At 28.6% G+C, this 25,027-nt stretch overlaps 2 protein-coding genes across 2 annotated transcripts; one reads left to right on the plus strand and one right to left on the minus strand.

Annotated features, from left to right (window-relative positions):
- Positions 1–1,207: 1,207 nt before the first annotated feature.
- LOC107169701 (troponin C-like) lies at positions 1,208–21,556 on the minus strand. The gene is made up of 6 exons (XM_015519532.2): positions 21,375–21,556; positions 20,998–21,070; positions 20,780–20,923; positions 12,452–12,577; positions 4,215–4,346; positions 1,208–1,535 (listed from the first exon to the last, which is right to left on the minus strand). The coding sequence occupies exons 1-6, from the start codon at positions 21,375–21,377 to the stop codon at positions 1,510–1,512; spliced, it is 504 nt and encodes a 167-aa protein (XP_015375018.1). The 5' UTR covers positions 21,378–21,556; the 3' UTR covers positions 1,208–1,509.
- Positions 5,417–11,397, plus strand: LOC149056254 (uncharacterized). Its single transcript, XM_089226285.1, has 3 exons — positions 5,417–6,538; positions 9,762–9,915; positions 10,660–11,397. Exons 1-3 carry the CDS (start codon positions 6,364–6,366, stop codon positions 11,192–11,194), a joined length of 864 nt encoding a protein of 287 aa, XP_089082411.1. The 5' UTR covers positions 5,417–6,363; the 3' UTR covers positions 11,195–11,397.
- Positions 21,557–25,027: the final 3,471 nt, after the last annotated feature.

Below are 25,027 nucleotides of genomic sequence, written 5' to 3' on the forward strand. Positions count from 1 at the left end.
TATTCGAAGAATAATATAATAATAATAATAATAATAATAATATTAATATTGTAATGTCAACACTGTACTTGCAGTAATGTTATTATAACATTACGATTATCTGACGAATACAGCCAATAACAGCATACAGAGTGACTCGCCAATAAACGACGGTGGCCGGAGGAGAGCAACATAGTTCCTTCTCCGGTCCTCGATACCATAGAAAAAAAAAAAAGAGTGACTCGCCTCAAGTATGCTCATTTCGCCCCCCCCCCCCATTTTTAATATAATAATTAATTTATTCAAATTATGACTTTTTAAATTTTTAATTAAACTTCAAGTTTTAAGATCACATTTAAAATTCTTCCGATTTTTTAAACTTGATTCTGAATAAGGAGTGTCATGTGGTAATACAAAACTGTATTCTTCAAACGAGAACCCTCTTATTTACTGTAAACTATTTATCGTATAATTTTTTCAAACATTTTGGCAAATAAAATTCCAAATTTCAATGAGTAATTTTTGAGTTATTTAATTTTGTATACTTAGAATAGGTAAAAAATAATGGGTCTGGAATATGAAACATGGGAACTCAATGTTTTCAATAATTTATTTTAATCCATCAATATTTATAATTTTATAAAAATGATCAATTAAAAGTATAAAATTTACCAGATCCGATATTACATATTATAATATTTTATATTACTTTTTTTATGACTATTATTCGGAGTATAAATATTTTAATACCTGAAAAACTAATCGTTTGACTTTTAAATTAGATGCATAACAATGTTCAAAAAAATTATCTACTAAATAATTGACAGTAAAAATGGAACGTTTCCATTTGAATAACAGAGGCTTGATATTGCAAGACGCTCTTTAAGTGGTACGAAAAATCACTCTTTATATACGATATACATATTAATTAAATCGTGAACATTCATTATTTAGTCGATATACAATTATTTTTTGTTAACTTTAGATAATACCATATTATTATATTCATATATAGTTGTTATTACTTTTTTCATTAATTATTAATTGCATTGTTACAATTTATTTCTATTATGAAATATTGCAGGGTTAGTTTTCAAGCAAATAATTGCTATGACACTGTTAGAACTTGTGCCCAATAATACGTTATAAAGTATTTTTTTTTCAATAATTATATAATGTACTTAGCTATATATATATACTTGAAAGAAATAAGCATACTGCAAAAATATACGATTGAAAACTTACGGTTTATGGGAATAAAATAACAATTCGATTTGATAGAATACAACAAAATATTTCAATGATAATGGATGTTTACATTATTACTCTAATGCATTAAATCAGCCGAAGCTTCCGTGTATTGTGCAAAGTATTTAATAACGTTTTACGTCTTTACAAATTGCAAATTTAGCGTAAAAAAAAAAAAAAACAAAAAATTAAGGGAACATTGTTAAATTATGTTGATTTTTAAATAAGTGCTGCGTTTGGCTGATCGTATGATTATTTGATAACTCTTGTAACATTTTCGCATTAACCAGTCATCACTTCCATGAATTCTGAAAATAAAGTTTATTTTATTACAGTTTACTTAAAATAATTTATGCTATAGGCATGCAATACGTAAAGATATTGTCGTATTGATGATATATAGTACTCCAATATACACGTAACAACACTATATATACTGCTGAACCTAAAAAAACCATTTCAAGGGTCTTCCCGGGCTAGGATTAGAGCTATAAAATGTAAAATATATTTTGAGAATTGGTATTCAAATACGTATTTTTTTAAATATACATCGACAAGATGTATTCAAGTAAATTTTAAACACTATTTAATTATATTGGATACTTCCCATTTAATACTTTTTTCTAATAAACACTTAAAACCATAAAATATAATTAATTTTATTAATTTTATATTTATAACTTATAAGTAGGTATTATTAAATAAAAAATCGAATAACACGAAAAATAAGAATAATATATTATTAAATATAGCGGGATTAGATACAGTCGATTAGGGGCTATAATAATACGAATCAGATCTAGGCTTTCTTGGATTTAAATTGATTCATTATAACTTTCACCAATAAAATGTGCTTATAGGTTCTTCTTAATCGGTATTTAAATTTTAATATAAGTTTTAACATAAATAATTATAGGCTATAAGTAAGTCATAACAAATAATTAATAATTAAGTGTGTAACAAACTAACAACAAACAATTCTCAAAATTCTATGACCTACAACCTATCTATGTCTATAGACTTTAATTTTTATAGTACCTATGACCTACCAATAACAAATAAAAATTATTAATAATTTTTATCTTTTACCTATAGAACTTATTTAATGTGTAATTTTTTTAATGCAGTGTCGAAACACTCAAATAGTCATATAGATTCAAAAATATGGAACAATATGATAAAAAAAATATGAACGCGTAATGTATAAACAAAATATATATTTTTTTTGAGTATTTTTTAGTATACGGCTGCTAAGAGTAGAAAAAAATTTCAATATCGCATGAGCTCAAAAACTGTTGATTTTAAAAGCGAAATTATTATGAAAAAATATTATGCACGACACGAGAAAGTTGTAATAATAACTACTTACTCCAGTCAAAACGTATTTCACAACAACGAATTTAAAAATCGTTTGCATTTATAAAACGACACTTGATTATCAAATTATATAGACATTCGAACGACGAACGCAACGGAACATGCTACCAAAAAAAAAAAAAAAACAACTAAAAATTCGAACGCTAAGTTTTTTTAAATGGTTTTGCGCAACCGAATTCATCTTATAAGACACCAATTAATAGGCATATTATACTTATGTACTAAGTTAAAATAATTATTATTATAGGTATGATAAACCATATTATACTAATAATATATTATATGTATCTACTTAATATCGGTTTATAAAAAACATAGATAGTTGAACCACTATTTCGAGTCGATTTTTTTTTTAATCTACTCGATGAGTGTGTGTCTCAATAATATAATTAATATGAAAATGCAAGGCCCCGGGTACACTTCGAGTTTACACTCAGTCGTCATCGTCATCGTCATCCTCGGGGGTTAATATTTTTTAGTGTATTTACGCGTTTGATGGCTCGATACCTGTGTGTGCTAACAAGACGCGTCACGTGGTTTTGGCCGCGAAGAATTACGATTTTTCGCATAGTTATAACGTCCGCCTGGTCGATCGGAAAAAAAAAATAATAACAGTAATAACAATATTTTTTTTAGCTTCGTCACTTTTTCATTCGCTTCGCGCCACTCCGTATAATTTTACAACCACCATGTGTGGTATGCATAGGCACCTATGGGTCTGTTGTCTACCTCCAACCGCCCATTAACTCCCAATTATTGTTGTTGTTGTTGTATAGTCGTTATTATTATAATAATTATAAAACAGTCAACGGTCGGTGCACATTTTGCCGCCGTTCCAATTTGTTTTAAAATTCCATAAATTATTAATCATCGTGACGGACATAATACGTCATATTATTACATATCGGACCCCACAGGGTCTGCCGCGTGTTACCGTTGTGTTACTATCGAAACGGTCGTGATTGATCGAACATGAATAATTACCTATATATACCGCCCATCATGTTATAATGATTATCAGCGTTTCGAAAGTTATGCAGCAGGAAGCCATCGGTGATAAACTGTTTTATTATTTTTAATAACACACTGACATCACATGTTCACATGTATGTTATAATTATAATCACCGTTTCCAATCCACGTTCAGACGGGTCTCCTAATAATCCAATGATATGATTACCATGGTCGATTTGATAACGCAACGGGGGGACGTCATCTGCATACCAAACTTTTCGATCCCTCGAGGCGTTGATTTCGCAATAACGTGCACTCGAAAGAATTTTGTTTCTTCTTATGCTTAAGCCACTTCAAAGCGCATATCGACAGTGTCTTTACGAAATTACGACTATCTATGTATATGTGTGTACTGTATACATAGAATAAGTTCATAGCCGCAATGAAATAAAACTCAATACGCATATATTTTGCCACACTACTAAACTGCAGTATGGTGCATTTTAATTATTATAATATTTCAAGGTGGCCGGTACCTCATATGCATGATTAATAGTATTAATTAATACTATGGAAGGATTTTAAAGTCACTAACGTCCATCTTAGCCGGTCAATCGCAGAACCCTATATTATTATATAATATGTACATGACTTACCGTCAAAGTCTACGGTACCGGATCCGTCCGCGTCGATTTCATCAATCATCTGATCCAGTTCTTCGTCGGACATGTTGTTGTCGAGTTCAGACAATATTTCTCTCAGCACTTCGGTTGTGATATAGCCGTTTCCTGAGTGCAAATCATTATCAAACTTTTAATATCAAAATTACAAATAAACTCCAATATTATATCTTATGGGGAGTTTCCCCGCGAAAATGCGCCATCTATATATTATGTATAATATACATATGTATATACAGGGTTGGGCAAGATACTCAAAAAAAAGTATCATGATACATGCATTTAGTGTATCAAGATACAAGATACATTGTGAATGTAGAAAACATACAAGATACATGTATCAAAGATACTTAGATACATGATACTTTTATATTTCCAATCGAATTGTATTTACTATTAAACTTAAAACATCTATACATAATTCACTGTAGTGTCAATACATAAATACTTATAAAGTCATAATTATATTAAATAATACACTAAGTCAATAGGTAGGTACACATTATACATTTATAACTATTACATCACTATATAATAGAAATATACCAACGGCCAGTTGACACAGTGACAAAGTCACACCGAAGACAGAACGAATAGTAAAATGTATAGAATGGTATAACAATTAACAATTCGAATAGTATACTGTAATTGCTTATCTTTACTTTTATTTTCTATTTTATGCGGGAATACCAACACGGCTAGACAGTTACACTCTTAGGCCGGGGCTATACATAGCGTATTCCGCCGCGTTTCGAACGCGGCGTATTCCGCGGCGTTTTCCGTCGAATTCAAAATGCATTGGTTTATATCGGAGTAGCTATACACGACGGATGTAATACGCCGCGTTTTCATCCGCGGCGGAAAACGCCGGTCGGCTTGCGTTTTGGCGGACGAACGCCGAAGTAATAAAAACGCAAACTCCTAATTTTACATTGTTTTATATTAGGATGGGCTATACTGGTGACGGAAAACGCTGCGTTTACACCATAATTTTATGAATACAATAATTTGACGAGGATATTCAATATTTTATCTATTTAATTTAACTACCTACTCATAAATAATAAATAGATTGTATATTTTATATATAGGTAGGTATTATATTATATTAATTTTAATATATGTAAAGAAAAATGTTAAATTATTTCATATTTGATATGTAGTATCAAAATATCTAAGTAAATATTTTAATTAGTTTAATTAGTAATTGATGTTTATAATTTGTGTTGGTTACCTAATTTTAATTTATGGAAGTATTAAGAACAGTTTTGTAAAGAACAATCGTAGAAAAGTTCAATAGGTGGTGTTGTAATTAAAGAAATTATAGAAATAATTATTGGTAGAAATTATTGGTATATCAAAGTGCATTGAAGCTTCCTCCTATTTCCCCCCTGACAATAACTTGAAAATTGAGTGATGCTAGTTGCGAGGACACTAGGAAGAGCATTTGTAACTTAAAACAACTTTGTGAATAAAATGGCCTATGTTAAAAACAAAAAAATACTAATTTACCTATGTAAACCCCAATGAAAGTATGGAACAGTACAATATTGTCCATCATATAAATTATAAGTTATAGGTACTCAAATATAAGCCATAAACATGAAACCAGCTAATAATAAGACAAAATTAAATAATTTCTGTTTTATTTTTAAACTAATATTATATTATATAATATGATGGGATATTAAAACTATTTATATAAATTATTTTAATATATTGTGCATTATTTTTCATACCACCGTGCTGGTTAGCTGTGTGACTCGAGCCGTACCTTCGAGCTGTAGGTAGTCTTGTTTTGAAAATGTATAATAAAATTAAAAGCTACCAAAGTATTTAAATAGAATTGTTATTTTAAAATAACTATTGGAAAAATATAAACGTGTGATCATATTATTTTCTTTATTTGAGTGTTCGACACTGTGACGTTGACATCTACGGACTCGTGGTCAACTAATCATTTATTATAATTAATAAGTAGGTATATCACATTTTGTGCACCAGTATTATACCTTTACTAAGGTAAGTAAAATTATTAATTTTTTAATTGTGTTTAAAATAATAAAATGTATTATAAATTATTTGTATACATTATTTAACTTAATTTTCTACATTACAGAAAAATATGTCATTTGATACTGATTTTTTCATTATATCTATTGAACAAAAAATAAGTATTTGGAACACATCATGTATGGAGTACAGAAACCGTGATTTAAAGTTAAAAGATTGGGAAGATATTGGAAAAACTATGAATCTTAATTTTAATGATTTCACTGCGAAACAAAAGGATGACTACAGTGAGTATCTACATTATAATAATAACAATAGTATTTATAACCAAAATTTATTTAATAATACGCATTTGTGTGATCATAATATAACATAATAGAAAAAAATTATTATTATAATGTTCCACCTTAATTTAATCACGTAATGCTACTTATTGTAACATGATAATAGTATTATTATTAAATATTAATGTACCTAATACATAAAAATATATTTATTATTTAGTAAGAAATTATTAAATTTTAAAATACTGCCACTCCAACAAGCCTTCTGGGCTATTAAAATATTTAGCATAATATTCTCTGACGTCTTTAGCGTTTGTACCTGATGATCCTCGAAATACAGTGTCTATTGAATCCAATTCACAACAAAGTGTTTCTTCATAATTAATACCATCACGTCTTCTCACAAAATTATGCAAAACACAAGCACCTTTAACTATTATTTCTGCAAAATCAGGTTCAACTAGTAAAGGGGTATGAAACACCCTCCATTTATTGGATAGTATCCCAAATGCGCATTCCACAAAACGCCTAGCTCTTGACAGTCGCAAATTAAAAACTTTTTTCTGGACATCCAAGTTTTTTTTAGGATACGGCCTCAATAGATTTTGGTGTAGACCAAACGCTTCATCACCAACAATTACGAAGGGTTGTTCTTGACCGTGGTCGTCGTTTGGTAGCTTCTTAACTCCGGGTACATTTAATTTATTGTCGTATAATTGTTGTCCTAGGGGAGATCTTTTAAATATATTACTATCTCCTTCTCGACCATATGCACCTACATCCACTGTCAGAAAACAATAATTAGAATCAACCAACGCCATAAGTACGATAGAAAAGAACTTTTTATAGTTAAAAAAGTCTGTTCCACTATGTTGTGGACTTATTATACGAATATGCTTTCCGTCCACTGCTCCTAAGCAGTTTGGAAAGTTCGCATTCTTATAAAAACCTTCCGCAGTATTCAACCATATTTCATTTGTTGGTACAGGCATCTCTAAGGGTTGTAACTTTGTCCACAGTACCAATAAAGTTTCCTTTATTATCACACGAATAGTGCTTTTTCCAACAAAGAAATCCAAATGTAATTGATTGAAAGTAGCTCCAGTTGATAAGTACCTGGTAAAAATAATAAGATTTACTTAACTTAAAATTTAAAAAAAAAAAGGTGGGCAAGTGGATGTCGCTCTGCTGTACAGTAGGTTACAAGTGGGTCACTGTATAATGGATGGTATTAAATTTGAATTCAATGATATAATATCATTGTATAAGAAAAACGATTCTGAGCGGAGACGGTATGTCAGTCTAGGTTTAAGACATATTATATACTTATCTATGGTATTAAAAAAATAATTCACCTATAATAAATTCCAAATACATCAACAACAAACCGTGACACTATCACAGATATATAATAGTTTACTTTAGAAGTTTCAAGTACCCAAAAATAATATTGTACAATCACAACAAAATAACTAAAAAGAATATTCTAGGTTTTTTAATTTGTAATTCGTCCAAATTTGAACTTAAAATGACTATAAAAATAAACTGTGTTTATGTATTTTTTAGATTTTTTCTTAACATAATTATCTACTTACGTGGAACCTTGTTTTAAATTTTCAATCCTAAGCTATAAAAGTTGAACATTTTATAAATGATTAACTACAAAATAATTATTAAATTTTAAATTTGATAAATGTTGTCCAAATTTGAACTTTAAATGCTTATAAAAAAAAATTGTGCCTATGTATTTTTAATATTTTTCAACTGCTATTGTAACAATATAGCAGGAGCCTTGCATTAATTTTTCACGCTTTTTTAACCAACAAATAAAATTTTATTGATATTTATAGAAAAAAAAACTAAAAAAATTGAAAACTGACAATGTCCGTAAACAGTTCAAAAAGGGTCGAAGTATTTTCAAAATTGTATCGTGTATAGAAACTGCAAATATAAACAACCAGTTAAAATTTCATGCATCTACGATCATTTGTTTCAGAGTTACACCAAAAACCAAAATCGATTTTGATAAAAATCAATTTTGCGTAAAAATTCCCGTTTTTCCTTAATTTTTCTTTTGTTTTTCACGTCGCTTTTGAAAACTACTGAGAAATTTTTACTTTTGACCCCCCAAAGTACCAACTAGATTCACTTTCCTATCAGAAAAGTTACTGTTGAAGAAAATCGAAGCATTTTTACTGTCCTAAAAGGTGATGACAGACACAAAAAAAAATAAAAAAAAACACACATCATTGTAAAATCAATACATTCATCGCTTCGCTCAGAATCTAAAACTCATAAATGCCTAGCCTCGAGTATTAATTTATTAACAAATTTAGGATTCTGAGTGGAGCGATGAATGTATTGATATTACAATAATGTGTTTTTTTATTTTTTTTGTGCCTGTCATTACATTTTAGGACAGTAAAAATGCTTAGATTTTTTTCACCAGTATCTTTTCTGATAGGAAAGTGAATCTAATTGGTACTTAGGGAGGTCAAATATTTCTCATTAGTTTTCAAAAGCGACCGGAAAAACAAAAGAAAAATTAAGGAAAAACGGGAATTTTGACGCAAAATCTGTTTTCGAGAAAATCGATTTTGGTTTTTGGTGTAACTCTTAAACAAATAATCGTAGATGCATGAAATTTTAACTGGTTGTTTATATTTGCAGTTTCTATACACGATACAATTTTGAAAATAATTCGACCCTTTTTGAACTGTTTACGGACATTGTCAGTTTTCGATTTTTTTAGTTTTTTTTTCTATAAATATCAATAAAATTTTATTTGTTGGTTAAAAAAGCTTGAAAATTTGATAGAAGGCTCCTAGTATATTGTTTCAAAGGCATATGAAAAAAATTAAAAATCGTTAGTCACAGTTTTTATTTATAAGCATTTAAAGTTCAAATATTGACAAAATACGGAAAAATCACGAAAATTAGCAAATTATTTTGTGTTGAAAATTCGTAAAAATTTTTCTTTTAAAATCTAAGATTTTAAAATGTAATACAAGATTCCTTATAAGATAACTACCTTTATCAAAAAAAAAATGTCCATAAGAAAGTCAAATTAAGTTTTTTTTTATAAGCATTTAAAGTTAAAATATTGACAAATTACGTAAAAATGTCGAATATTTTCAAATTATTTTGAGTAAGAAATGTATAAAAATTTTTATTTTCAAATCTAAGAATATGCTTGCAATTTTAATTGAAATTCATATTTTTTTAGTTAAAGAACTTCAGAAGAAATGGAAGAGTTTACGCGATGCTTTCAGAAAAGAACACACCAAGTATGATAGATCTGGTTCTCAAGCATCAAAAAAACCGAAATATTGTTATTACGATGCTTTGTCATTTTTAACACCGACATTTACAGTTCGACAGTAAGTTTAGCCTACTTTGGTTACAAAATAACAATATATACCTACATTAGCTACTTTTTATATAGAATTAATTTTTAGGCTATATACTATACATACATGATAAAATGTTCTAAATGCTTTGACTTAATTTGAACTTTCTATAGACATGAGAATTTTTCGGAATTTTTTTTAAGTGGTTGAAGTCACAATTTTTACAATTTTCGTCAAAATTCCTAAAATTTGCAAATTATATTTTTTAGTAACAAATTTTTTTTTTTTATATATATCTAGGAGCTGAAAATTTAATAGTAGAATCTTCATATGACATGCTAAAAACTAAAAATCAAAAAAAAAAAAAATGTTTTTTTACAACTTTTTTTATACACATTTGAACTTTAAATTTTTGTAAAAATTAAATATATTATAATATATTTTACGTATAGGTATTTTATAATACACAATGACATTTTCAAAATGTTTAGATTAATTTTAACTTTTAAACTAATGCCCAAATACCATGAATCTATACACACTGTTCTAGAGCAAGGTAGTATATTGACTCAAAAGTGAATAACAATAGTATAATATGATAAACATATTATTATGAAATAGGCTGACAGATCGTTATTACTTATTACGCTCAGAATCGTATTTTGTTTACAATGATAATATACCATTGAATTCAAAATTGACACTCAGTGACCGATCACTATCGATACCACCCAACCTAACCCACTTCCTCAGTCCTCACTTTTTTTATTTCAGAACATCAGGTAATATTTCACTATTTTCACTCGAAAATACTATGAATATGGAAGATGAAAATCCAACAGAAGATTCACCAGACATTGACGCTGATCCTTCTTGTGATTTAACTGCACAAATCGATACACCCACCATGAACACGCCTTTGCCAACATCCATCTCGGGAACAAAAAAAAACACGAATAGAAAAAATAGTGATTCGCCTTCTTTATTCCAACAGAAACTTTTAAAAGTTTTGGATAAATCTCAGAACGAAGAAGATGATAACGACAAACATTTTCTTCTGTCATTATTACCCAGAATGAAGGCAATTGATAACGCCAGTAAAATGGATGCTAGGATTGAATTGATGCAGGTCATACAGAAATATGCCAGGAAACGTCCCGCTGAATCAACTTCACCATATTGTCTACCCATAAAACCAATTCAATATCCACCATCTATGCCAACTTTGAATACATCTCACGAATATGGCCTGCAGGTTCCTGAGAATGTAATTCCTGGCTCAAGTAATAATTGGCCACCCCACTATTAGATCAAAATTTATTTTCATTTTTTATTATTTTGTTAAGCATAGGTGTTAATATTATTTTGTTTAAATATGATACTAGGTATTTTTCATTTATTTAATTTGATTTTATAAGTTGCATATAAAGTGTTCAATTTTGATTTAATTAGAAATAATAGGTAATAAAGTATTTATTCAAATAAAAAATTGGTACTTACTTTAGAGTAATCGATAACCTTTCCACTGCCGGTATTGTATCACCTTTGATGTTTTGTTCTTTTTCCAAATCACTTTTTACAATATTTAAAAGTTCATCAAATGTTTTTACAGACATTTTATAATAACTAAAAAATTTTTCAGGAAATCGTCGTAAGTCCTCATATATTATATTGAATTGGCCCTTTTCTGCCCTTTTTTTCCCGTAGGGATGTACCGCAAACTTCCTGTGTACAGATTTCTCTCCTTTTTCTTCCAATGCCTCATTTATGGCAATTATTAGAGCTGGTGTAATTTTTGGCATAATGATAATTGATAAACCTACTCCTACGAACTGACTAGTGCAAATGATCGATCGATGAGTGTCTATTTATTAATTTGTGCTATTCGATTGCGATTAATATATTTATTATTTATATTATTGATACAATAATTATGGGATTTACCATTATTTTTAAATATTGTATAAATATATGAGGCGGAATACGCTCGACGGATACGTCTTGTATAGCTCGGCCGTCGGAAAACGCCGCGGAATACGCCGCGTTCGAAACGCGGCGGAATACGCTGTGTATAGCCCCGGCCTTAATATCTAGGTAGCGGATTCATATTTTATGAGAACGAACATTTCAGTTGAGTGATTATCTATATAACTGTAGATACGTATATCGTATATGGGCTACGGATATACGGGCACCTTAATTTAATTTTATGTTTTTCAAATTTATTATCTTACAGCTTTACAAGTTATAAAATCATGTGGTATATTTTTTCGTTATGCACCTGGACAATTTTTCGTAAAAATACAATCCACGACGAAATTATCTAATATCGAAAATCAAAATGTCTTGGTACTATTCAGTACATATTTTTACAATAAAAGTATCTTGTATCTTTTGGCAAAAAAGATACAAGATAGGTACTGGTATAAAATGTATCATGATACATGATACGTGATACTTTAAAATTATGTATCATGATACAAGATACAAGATACAATTGTATCTTTGATACTGCCCAACCCTGTGTATATATATATACTATAATAAGTATTTCCATTACTCGCACCTTCTTTGTCGTATAGCCTAAAAGCTTCTCTTAGTTCTGTTTTGATTGCTTCGGAGTCCTCTTCCTCCTCGGTCATAAATTTCGCCGCCAACGTACAAAAGTCATCAAAGGATAATGTACCGGTTCCTGTAAGGGGGAAAAAACGACGTGTATTATAGTGATAAAACATCTCGAACAAAAGTACAAAATGCTGCAGACACAAATAGTAAAAATAAATAACAATCGACGATTACATCGCGATTTCGGCACGGTAAGGTATTAATAATATTACCGCACAAGGACGCCTATTGTGCTAAATTTGGCCAACAATGGAGACTGTAAAATACGCACAAATTATGTTTTGGATGCATTATTAGAGCACCAAACGTATTATATCATTCGCACTATTAGCAAATATAATAATAATAATAATATGGTCAAATTTAAACACCTTGGCTACTCCGATAGCTGTCGTTATTGTAGCTGGTGTTGAGAGGGGGGGGGTTCAACGGGTTCATTGATAAATTGAATTGATTATCATACATGTTACTCAGTGTGTATGGAGATTTTTTAAAAGATTCGAAAATAAAAAATTGTCAAAAAAATAAATATATTATATTTTTACACTACTCGGACAATCATATTTTTAAAGAGTTATACCAACGTGTACAGACTGTAAGATACACGTGTCGTATGCCATTTAGTATCTACCAACAAATTGTCGGTGTTTTATGCTATGTACCGTTATCTAAGTTATCTATCGTAAGCCGTATTGAAGGTATTAATATTATATTTCTATATATTATATATATTTATAATTCCTTTGAGAATTTCAAAGTTTTGTATTTTAGTTTTTTACAATTTAGTATGTGTTCGTTGAACGCTGAGATCAAACATCATATAGTTGTGTATTTTTCATTAATTTTAAATTAGTACTTTGGATGAATTATATAGAAAAATTATTTTTAATGACGAAACTTGGGTACGGTTAAAAGATCGTGATAATTGCTATACCTAATACAAAATTGTGTACAAAATTAAATTGTATTTGAGAACAAAGTAATGGTGAAATGAAAGATACTTAAAAAAAAATCGAAAACGTGATGCAAACATATCAAACATGGCAATACATTCATAAAGAAAATCTATTTTTTACGTATACCGACAAAAATGGAAAAAAATAATCGTGTATTAACTATATACGAAATGTTGGAACTTGTTTGGTGCTAGGCGAATCAATTTAAAAATATACGAACAGAAAATATTACTGGTAGAGGATATCACACAGTCTCAGATTGGTATAATTTGTGTCGAGGCGTTATCGTCGAACAGTTTAAACATCGAGGAAAAATAGGAGGTAAAGGATACATCGTACAAATTAACTAGTTTCTTTTCCAAGGTAAACGAAAGTACAATAGAGGTAAATTACAGCTTGGCAATCATATAGACCTAATGATAATGCAAAATGCTATTCTGATTCAAGTTCTTGTTCTGATTTTGAAAACGATTCTGACGAAGAGATTAAAAATATTGAAAACCAAAATAGAAATTACGGAAATCGCGTTCAAGGATCTTGGGTATTATGGAATCAGAGCTCATGGAGCGACCAATCTTCTTGAAAGATAATTGCAAGAAAAATGGCGGAAATCCGTCTGTCAAAAAAATGTTTTTTTACAAGATATAAAAAACGTTTTTGTAAAACAATAAAAAAATATTAATAAATGTTAACAAACAGGCTATTTAAAATAATACAACTGTGAACCAGCAGATATTGAGCAGGTTAGTAACTTAAGTTTGAAGATTTTTATATATGATTTTTTTGGTTTATAGCATATGACACGTGTTCCGACTATAATATATTATGCTATACAATATTATGTAGTGTATACTGCAGTAATATAACCTATACACAACGTGGTAATTTATTCGAAATGCTATAAAGTCAAGTTCCATAAAAATGAGAATATTTTTAGTCTTGAGGAACAAATTGAAAACACGTTTCACATTAAGTGCCTCACATACGAATCTTTTTTCCAAGACATTGTCGTACCTGCTGAAAATATTCGTATGTTCTGGGACCTTGGGGGGGGGGGGTCCTGTTTTATTATGACATGTGAATATCGGTTTATTTCGAACTCATAAATAATGATAAGTTTTGTTCGACGCAGTTTTCAGAAGCTCTAAAGCGTTGTATAAAGTTTAGACGAAAAAACAAACCGATAAACTTATGTAGTAGATAGGTATATATCGTGTATATACCTATAATATTGTATCGTAACAAAATATTATTTTGTATAGTACTTTACATTGAATACTGATATATTACTTTCCTGTAAATATTTGGATTTTATAGACTGTTGAAAATAGTAATATAGTAAAAATACGATTAATATAATATTATTAATTTAATTAGGTTATTGAATTGTTGATTTACATAGAGGATCAGAGGAATCAAAGTTCAACAACAAACATAAAAGTTATTTTGATTAATTATAAAATAAATAGGTATACCCACTTCGACGAAGATTTATGTTACTATATATAATATTATAACATTAAGTAACAAAAAATCACTGGCAAATTGAATTTAAAAAAAAAATTCTAAAAATGTATAGTATTATTTTTTCCAGGTAGAATGTAAGACACGTAAAAATTCTCATCGAAATATCACATGGTTATTGTAATTAAATACGATGCATTTATTGTTCGTGAAATCATAGTAGGTATTTAAGTATTTTCTTATGATGCAGTTCCGAAATATGCAGTTATGATAATATGATGCAGTGGCATAATTATATATTATTAACCAGGGAAACAATGTATATCATGGCTTAATAAGTGTGATGAGAATATTTTATGGCATTATGCATTTTTATGAGTTTATGACACAATAGTGTTTTATTAGCAAATTGCTGTATGTTACTATTTTATAATACTCTTGAAAAGGATGATTTTTGAAGTAAATTTAAAATCGAAAATAAGGTTTACAATTTAAAAAATAACGAAGCACCAAAAATTAAAAAAAAAAAAAAAAACATAAGTGTAGAACGTAAATGTACTTTCTTGATATTTACACTTTTTAATTAACGGGACTTTGGATTTATTTATATAGCATTAAAAACCTACGACAAATGCGGTAAAATAAATTAATGATATGCAGAATAATCTGAATGATACGCAGAAAATTAAAAATATATTAAATTTAATTTTTCCAGACACAAAACATTCAAATCCAACCACGTCATGAGCTCATCATGACTAACGACCTAACCTAACCGTGGTCGGATTTATCATTGAATATTATAATATACATGTTTAAAAATGTGTTTGTTTTAGGTTTTTTATTAGTTTATTTATATTAGTTCTATATCAGACTAAGAGGTTTTTTCATCAGTGCCCTAAAATCTATTTTTGTGACAAAATATTGTTGAAATAACAAATTGTCTGTTTTTTTATGCGCCATTATTGTGTCATACTGCCTTATATATAGGTATATTATATTATTATCAAGCTACATACAATGGTAGAATTCAAAAATTGATTACATAGACCCCTCATGGCTTATATTTATCACTAAAGTAGGTAGGTAGTTAAATATATTATTGTATTTTTAATGTATCAATCAATCGAATAGAAGTTTAATACCTACTGATGTCTTGGTGTGATTAAATACAAACTTTAACATGTTTTCATGACACCGATCAATTAATAACGTTTTTATATTTAAAATTAACCCACGACACGCTAGGTACACACTTGAATGTCTAATTTAATACTTTTAAATGTATTTAGTCACTAGCTTATTATCTGAAAGTCTTTCGCAGAAAATGTTATTCATAAATAAAAAACGACAATATATATACGTAAAAATTTTAAGTCACTCACCTGCGGTAGAGTGGTAGGTATACTGTTATTTGTATTAGCTTCATTGCCTCGATACTACTTATTCATTATTTTGCGAGACATCGCTTAAATTTCAATTAACTCTATTTTTACTTCACTTATGAAGTCTAAATAATGTTATATATATTATTGAAATCAAAAACCCGGCATCTAAAGCCATTAGTTATTGGAATTTTGGTAATTTCAGTTGTTATAGGTGTGTTTATATTAGGAATAGCAATAGTAGGGTCACAATAATATTATTAGTTACAGACTATAGTTTTGATAATTAAAACATTTACAGATTACAGATAAATATATATTTGTATATGTCTTCCTAAATAAATTTAAACTACATAATTTAATATTGTAATAAATACGTAGAGCCATAAACCTTCATCCATTGCCCAGTCGGCCTTTCTTCCCAATACAGTGATTTCATCATGCGCTAGCTATAACTATAGATAAAAAGTCTACTATACAAATATTGAAATATATAACGCATAGTAACTCTTAAAGGGATTATCTCTATCAATCAGGGAATTTACTGTGTAAAACAAAAACGAAGCTTCTAGTTTGTATTTCAAAGCTCATTGCGTAGATTTGGGTCCAATAAGAATACTATAAGATGATGGGTAATTATTTCAACCCGATGCTCTAAATTGTGTATTATATATACGCCTGTTGAATGAGCGTTTTATAAGAAAAAAAATATATCGCAAGTGTATAAGTGGCTCAAGAAACCAAATGGGCAATAGAACTAATTAAAACACCATCACTCTCAAAATATAAAACTTAATCAGATATAAAAATATCAAATTAAAAACAAATACAGCTGTAAGTATACAGTAATCAAATAAACCTAATCAAGAAAAATTCTCGATTAAAAAGAATGTAATACCGCGAATAATTAAGAAACACCAGACTAATACACGTGGATTATTTTTGTCAAAATAAGAGTACCTACCCCGCCATTGTATGTGATACCTACACGAGATTAAACATATAGTTACGTACTGGCGGATTCCCGTCTATACGTATACATTATCTTATAATGTTAATACCAAACATTTATAGAAAATAATCAGAATATAGTATTGGTTATAGAATTTCAATTCGAGAAAATTGGCGGATACCTATAGTATTATATAGGTACCTACTTAAAAAAACAAAGTTAATTTCTAAACGTACTCAATCGAAGAAAACAAGTTATGTTAACGCATGAATTGTAAAATCACCAATGCATTTTGAAGCCAGAGTTTTAGTTTGCCAGTTTGGTGAATGAAAACCAAATCGTATAATGTATAATATAGCTTAAATGTGTGGACCGGATATATATTACACGTACTTAATGGAAAACGACTTAGCAAAGTTCATCGTTGTTGAATATACCGGTTTTAATTAATTAATTCAATTTTACGTTAGTATAGTTTGTAAAGAACTAACTTTAACAAATTAAGATATTATTATTAATTTATTATACATTCGAGCAAATCGTTTAAATTAGGTACCCATCTATTTTCGTTTGCGCTCTTTACCGCATTATATATTATTATAAACTATCAAACCATTTATCTACGAGTTAATTATAATTGATTTTATAAAGACTATATGACATATGTAGTTATATAATGGTGAAAGAGCATATAATAATATTATGGTATTATTTTTTAATTTTATATCTAAGATCGACTATAAGGTATTTCTTTCATAGACATTTTAAGATGCACTTTATAAACGCATCTGAATTGTAAATAAAAATATGATATTCATAACTTTTATGTTATGTAAATTTTTTATTTATATATTGAAAATACAAAAGAAAAACACTTTAACACTTTAAGTGTCTACCTAGTTCTGTGTGCTTATACATTGATCTACTTTATTATTAAATGTTGAATGTATTATTGCGTATTATTATTTATTATTATTACTTTTACAGTAGCGTGGTAATAAGAGCGAAAAAAAGAAACATGACTGTATTGTACAAGTCGACCGTTTTATTTCATAAAAAAAAAAAATAATAATAAAAAATAATAAATCCTAAGGTTTTGTTTGTGCCTATACATTGTTTGAAATTCACTACAAAATACTTTCTATATCGACAACGTTTTATAATTCACGATCGTTTTCGTAACAATAAGACATACATGGGTATTAATTAATTTATGAAACTTTTCTTGTACCGTAATATACGCGTACGAATTATTATATTGAGCAATCCATTAAGCAAAACTGGGTACATATTTATTATTTTAGCGTAGGCGTGCGTACCCATGGTATCGGGTGGATAGAGGATAAGACGTATTAAAAATTTTCGTCGGATTAACCAAATTATTATTTCAGACGCTTAATATGTACGCGTCATAATATACAATATATATACACTTCACACTAGAAAGTACAACATAATAAGTGGTACGCGAAAAGATTGTTCGTTTGGGGTCATCGGTTCAATCGAAGAGAACATATTTAAAGGACTTAAATATTATTATTCGTTCTTTACCTTCGTTGAACTGCCCGTAGAATTTATTGAATCAAAATAAGTACCTACGATAATTTATTAGTCGCGATAGGTACGTCGTATATACTTAATACGAATTGAATAAATTATAAATTGCAATTAATAAAAAAAAAAAAAATAAATATATAATTATTTGAATAATTATATCCTAATAATTACATAGCTGTTTTTATCGTCTAAATTAAATATAAGATAACTATTAATTTTTAAGTTATAATAGCAGACGACGGTACCTACTATGAGGTTTTTTTCGAAAAAAAGCGTGCATATTATATCAAAATAATTATTGAAAATTTGAACTTTCAAATTGTTAAATAACAAATAACTGTTTTGGCACGTGTAGGTTCATTTGTTAGGTAATATATTTGTTTATCTTACAGTAGATTGCATCAAAATTTGTTTATCGAATTATATTTTACAGGCAATAAAAAAAGAAAAGAAAATCAAGTGGGTGGCCATTGAAGTGGGCGAATCATCGATTTCATCACGCGATAAAATTTTATAGATTAATGTGTGCTTTATTTCATACGAAATATTTTGCTCAAATTCGTGGCATACAAAACAACAGTGACGTTTTATCTCAGACGGTTAAAGTTATAATGACAATTATTGTTAATTAATAGATAATATTAGACGTTATTTCTATAAGGTAGTGACGACAGTTTGAGTTGTTACAACTTACAATCGGTTTATAGAATATTGGAGGATCACGTTTAATTATATGCACCAGTACTGCAGTGTTGCATGGAATCAACTATTGTTAGCATTCATGTTTGGGTTTGCGAATTTCTATTTCTACACTTTAATAATAATATGCTGATATTAATTTGTTAAGCGCTTTTTAATAAAGACGTAGTTTTTGGTTTCTCAATAACTTTTAAATTAGTAATTGATAAAGCATACTCAATCAGAAATATTCTGTTCATAATATAATATAATAGGTACTGCAGTATTCGAAATTCATTGCATACAATTTTTTTTGTAAACGGACAAAATCAAATTCAAAAAAAATTGTAGGTATTCAGTGGTAGCCCATGTTTAAAAAAAAGTTTCTATAACAATATCATCACATAGTGGTTCAAGATAAATTTCAAAGAACCAATATATTATTATTACCTATACACTCAATAAAGCGCTCGAAATGCATTGAATATATTATTGTTAAACTGACGAACACAAATTCAAAAATGCCTGTGGCTATTTCGGTAGACGGAGTACAAAAAAAAGCGTCTATAACATTGATAGGTAGCTGCAGTATAGATAGCGGTCGAACAAAAATTTCAAATAATCGTTTGATAATAATAATATTATATTATATATGTGTATCTTTAGTCGGTCGCGTTCTTTTATATACGCCACTTAATTGAATATCTGTATAACGATATAAACTAATTAAATCAAAATCAATGTATATCGTACATATTTTAAGCGCAGAGATTAAGCAACTCTCATAAAATTATAACACATAATGATACCATGATATTATAATATAGTATATACCGTATACTATAGTATTTGGTATTTTCGCTGGAAGGCCCTTTGCGTGTGTATTGAGACTATTATTATAAAACACGACGACTTCGATAATCCGAAGGTCTGTAGTGTTGCATTATCAGATATTTTTAATAAAATATTATGCAACTGATCTAATTGAATAAAATGAAAATGTTCTGGTCTCCTTTAACACAATACAATACAATAATGATAATGATAATGGCGACAATATTTTAATATTACTATATAGCACCGCGTCGAAATCAATCACAAATATTATTGAAATTTTTGTATAATCAATAAATTTGCAGACGTGCGCAGGCGGAAATCTATTAAAATTTAAAGGGAGGCTAACACTTTTACCATCAATGCTGATGGGATATTTTGGGGAGCTGAGATCCCTCGCCCCCCGATTTTCATCAGTGAAGACAAGAATTGCTCGATCTTACCTTGGTGGTCGATTTCGGACACGATATTCTTGACAGTGACGACGTCGGTAGCATGACCCAACATGTCTAAAATGATGTTGATGTTGGCGCACGTAATTTTGCCATTTTTCTCCGTGTCGAACGTGTCGAAAGCCTTTCTTAAAACTTAATACGATAGCACACATTAATAAAATCGCTCGAAAAGGTTAATAACCATATCGGCCGAATCTTCGTTATACCTTTCAATTGATCTTTACTCAACGTAATGCCTTCCGAGAGTTCGACGGGTTCAGGGGTCGGGTCCATCCACGACTATGTAATATTATAAAAAATAACACATAAAAATTTATCATTACAGGTACACATGGGTCATCGTCATTATTATTAATTCAATCGTCTGCAGTGAAGCCAATGTGTGTATCGAATGAACCGTGTCAACGATGAGTGAAACTTGTTTTTTTGTCATGCATGCATAATAATATTATTATTAATGTAATATTTGAAAAGACTTTTTTCTTTTTTTTCGGATTTAAAACCGACAGCAGAGCAGGGTCTGTTTGCACAATACTACTCCTCTGCTGCCATCGTTTATTAATGTTAATTTGAAAAGACTTACCATGTTTGATGTTGTTGTTCGGGTTTCTGTGGTATGAGGAAAAAATAATAAAATATGTCGAACGATATACGACGGATAATTGTCTGAATCTGTACCCGATGAAAGCTTTGAGGTAACAATGGCGTGCGAACGTCCAAGTGTATGGTCCAAGACGATTTATTTATAGTACTAATTTACCTTTCAATACGTATAAATGACATGACGCCAATTAAAACTCAATTGCTTTTATCGAACGGCACGACATTTTTAACGCTGATTTTCCTAGTGGGGGCACATATATTTTTACATCTATTTGGTGCGCTATTTCATTAGTAGGCCAACCAATGAGTATTTTTATTCGAGAAAAACAATACGATTAATTCGAAACGTGATTAACTTGCACACAATTTATACGTTATCTAATAATATCAATATCACACTTATTGTTATAGGTATTAAATCATTTAACCAGTTCAAAAACTATTATCTGACGTTAGTAATTATAAATACCTATATAAAAATGTATATACTTACTACTTTGCCTATCAAAATATAAAACAATTTTTAATATTTAATTTTAAGTAATTATTTTAATACATTTTAATATAAATGATTTAAATATTGTGATATTACCTAATAAAACAAATCTTGTTAATTATACGAATTGCATAATAAAAGTAATTATAACGAGTAATATTTATTATCCAACATTAAATCGTTAAGACATTTTAAATTATAGCTAATAATAATATATAGTATGCATTTCTATTGTGACTGACCACTTTTATACGTATATCGTTTGATTTTAACATAGTTTTTTTTTTTATCATACTAGTTTTATTCAAAATATTTTTAATTGATCCCACTCGAGTTCCAGATAACGCACTTTTAGAATTAAAATGTTTTCGTGTATGGTTTTTTTGATTTAAATTCGTATGAAGATTATATCTATAATATTAAATATTTTTTGATTTAACATTCAAAATAATTTGCTCAGCCTCTTAACCACGAAATTCATAGGATTATAACGATATATTTTTACAATACCTGATGTTTTATGGAGGCAATTAATTTCATAGTAAACCACATGGGTAATAAGGTTATATTATAAGATCACAAAATATTTGATTATTATTAAATTAAATTTTTTTATCCCATAAAAAGCTTTAACTTTGATGGTTATGATAATTTATTATTATACTATTTCTAATTAATATTGTAATTATTATATAGTGTGCTATCAATATGCAGGGGAAGTGTTTCTTTTCGAGATTGTATTAAACCACTGTAATCAAAACATTAGCTGTATACTCGTATACTGTATATAGGTATACCTATACATATTACATATATAACCAATAATCATGTTTATAAGTGATAACTCTGTTAGTAAAAAAATCATCTTTAATGTGGTAATTAGTAAGTGTTGGTATACTTACCATAGCGTAATTTGTAAAATTATAAACTGTAATATAATACTTAATTATCGGGGTGCATGACTAATAATTAAAAATTTAACGAATCAATAGTGAGATAATGAACATGATTTAGAATTAGAAGTGTATTAAATTAATAATTTTTTTGTATTCAACCCAACATAATATGCCTCTTTATGATGTACATATCGTTAAACATAATAACCAACTCTTCTCCACTAAACAGATCATAATATTAATGTCGCTCGTAATATTATAATTTACAAGACAGTTTATAAACATATCATCACTACAATAGTTTAATTTATTTACCTATTAAGTTTAAGATAATATCACACATACTGTTATAGTGTTGTGTGAACACATAATATATAATACTTTTCTTTTTTTGTGGATTTTTTAATCGGTATATAGTATATTTACTTACTTATAAAATATAATATATAAATACATGAAAATATTTGTATGTGCAAATATAATGTAAATATTACATATTATTATGACAATGCTTCTTGTAAATCCACATTTGTATACAAAATCCATTGACAACTTTTTGAATGCCTAGCGTGCACCAAGTAAGGGATTGGATAACGAATTTATATTTTTATATTAGCATATTATTACTTGTTCCAACAGATTTTCGCCTCTGCCAGCTGAGATTACAAAGATGTGAAGGATATTCGGCGTATATCTAAAAAAAAATATTCGTACGCATAATAATATAATATTGTATATTCATACTTATCTATCAACTGAAATTAAAAACTATCCGAGAACGGTTGCCAAAACATCGTAAATTACAGTGCAGGAAATCCGGCAAAACTCCCGGATGCCATTTCTCGTGATGCTACAGTGGTTAATTCTCGCTACCGTTTCGCGAGAAGGGACTGGCTTATTTAAACTTTTTTTTGTCTTTTTTTAATTATCGGCACCAGCAGATAACCGTATAGTCCGTAATGACTTGGGAGTTGGGATAGTTCCTTTCCGTCCAAATGTTTGCTGCCCAATAAATCATTCTGTCTGATCACTATTTCAACGGTTATTTATAATATTAAATCCTAATTATCATTATCAGGATCAGTGGTGCAAAGATCAATCCATTTTTTCTGCAATATACAGGGTTGTATCGAGTAGTCTTGACCCTAGGAGAAATATTTTTTTTACCAGCTCATAATTTGTTATAGTGGCCGATATTTTAATATTGATGATGATACCTAATCACATAATATTGTTTACTATAATATAAGAAATATCCTTATCTTAAAATATCAAATATTTTATTTGCCAAATATTAACCAATACAAAGAATAAGTACATCTACATGTTGTGTGTTAATAAAATTTAAAAAAAAAAACAGGTAGGTATATTATATATATTTATGTAGGTATGTGTGCGTTGATTTGTAATACATTTTTAATCGACGATTACTGGCGAGTTTATTAAATATTGCTTCAATTTAAATATTAAAACTTTAAGTACCCATACTATTTAACAGTGATGACTGTAAACATAAAATATAGCTGCGTCGTGTCATAAATCATAATAATCATTAAGGAATACTCATTGTGACATCGATCTGTGGAAAGTCTAAAAAACTGTTTACTCACCAAAAACCAGAAGATTTATGGATTTATTAATACAATCAATCGATTAAGTATTTAAAATGTCCATCATAAAATATAAAGTATAATTATATATTATTCAAAGTCTTGACGAAAAAATCATATTAAAAGATACAACATAATTATATTATATTCTCATTTAAATAATTATGAATATTGTAAAATGTATTGTTTCGTCCATTGGCCACAGATGCCGCGGATAGTTTGTTTAAAAAATATATATATTATATTCTACGATATACAAGAACAATATTCCTATGAAAACAACATAATGAGGAACTTTAAATTTGTTTATAATGTTAATAATGACGGCTGAGACGAAGGAAGAAGAGCTTAGGATAATTTGAATTTATATATTGAGTATTTTATTTAATTTTTGATAAAAATATGATATATTTTTTTACTATAAATTTTATATTTAGGAACACAATATATATGTAAATCTCTAATGTGAAACTATTACATAATTATGGCTATGCTATAACATTATATTGTACTAAAGATTTTAAGAGATTAAAAGTAAGACGATGGTAAGTTTAGTAAAAACAACTTTTTTTTAAATAAAAATATACGTGGGGACATAGTCCATTGGGAAACAAGTTATCTTACATGGTGC

This window comes from Diuraphis noxia, unplaced genomic scaffold, assembly GCF_037042655.1.
Source record: "Diuraphis noxia isolate RWA-SAM2 unplaced genomic scaffold, SU_Dnox_SAM2 contig0004, whole genome shotgun sequence".
In the NCBI taxonomy this organism is placed as follows: Eukaryota; Metazoa; Arthropoda; class Insecta; order Hemiptera; family Aphididae; genus Diuraphis; species Diuraphis noxia.

What these genes read in the sequence shown, in the direction of transcription:
- LOC107169701 (XM_015519532.2), bottom strand. An exon ending in TAGGCTATACGACAAAGAAG is followed by an intron (nt 4,347 to 12,451) that starts GTGCGAGTAATG and finishes ATTTGCACTCAG; the next exon opens with GAAACGGCTATATCACAACC. An exon ending in CGGTACCGTAGACTTTGACG is followed by an intron (nt 1,536 to 4,214) that starts GTAAGTCATGTA and finishes CTTTATTTTCAG; the next exon opens with AATTCATGGAAGTGATGACT.
- LOC149056254 (XM_089226285.1), top strand. Translation starts at nt 6,364, where the DNA reads ATGTCATTTGATACTGATTTTTTCATTATATCTATTGAACAAAAAATA. An exon ending in GAAACAAAAGGATGACTACA is followed by an intron (nt 6,539 to 9,761) that starts GTGAGTATCTAC and finishes ATATTTTTTTAG; the next exon opens with TTAAAGAACTTCAGAAGAAA. An exon ending in CCGACATTTACAGTTCGACA is followed by an intron (nt 9,916 to 10,659) that starts GTAAGTTTAGCC and finishes TTTTTATTTCAG; the next exon opens with AACATCAGGTAATATTTCAC.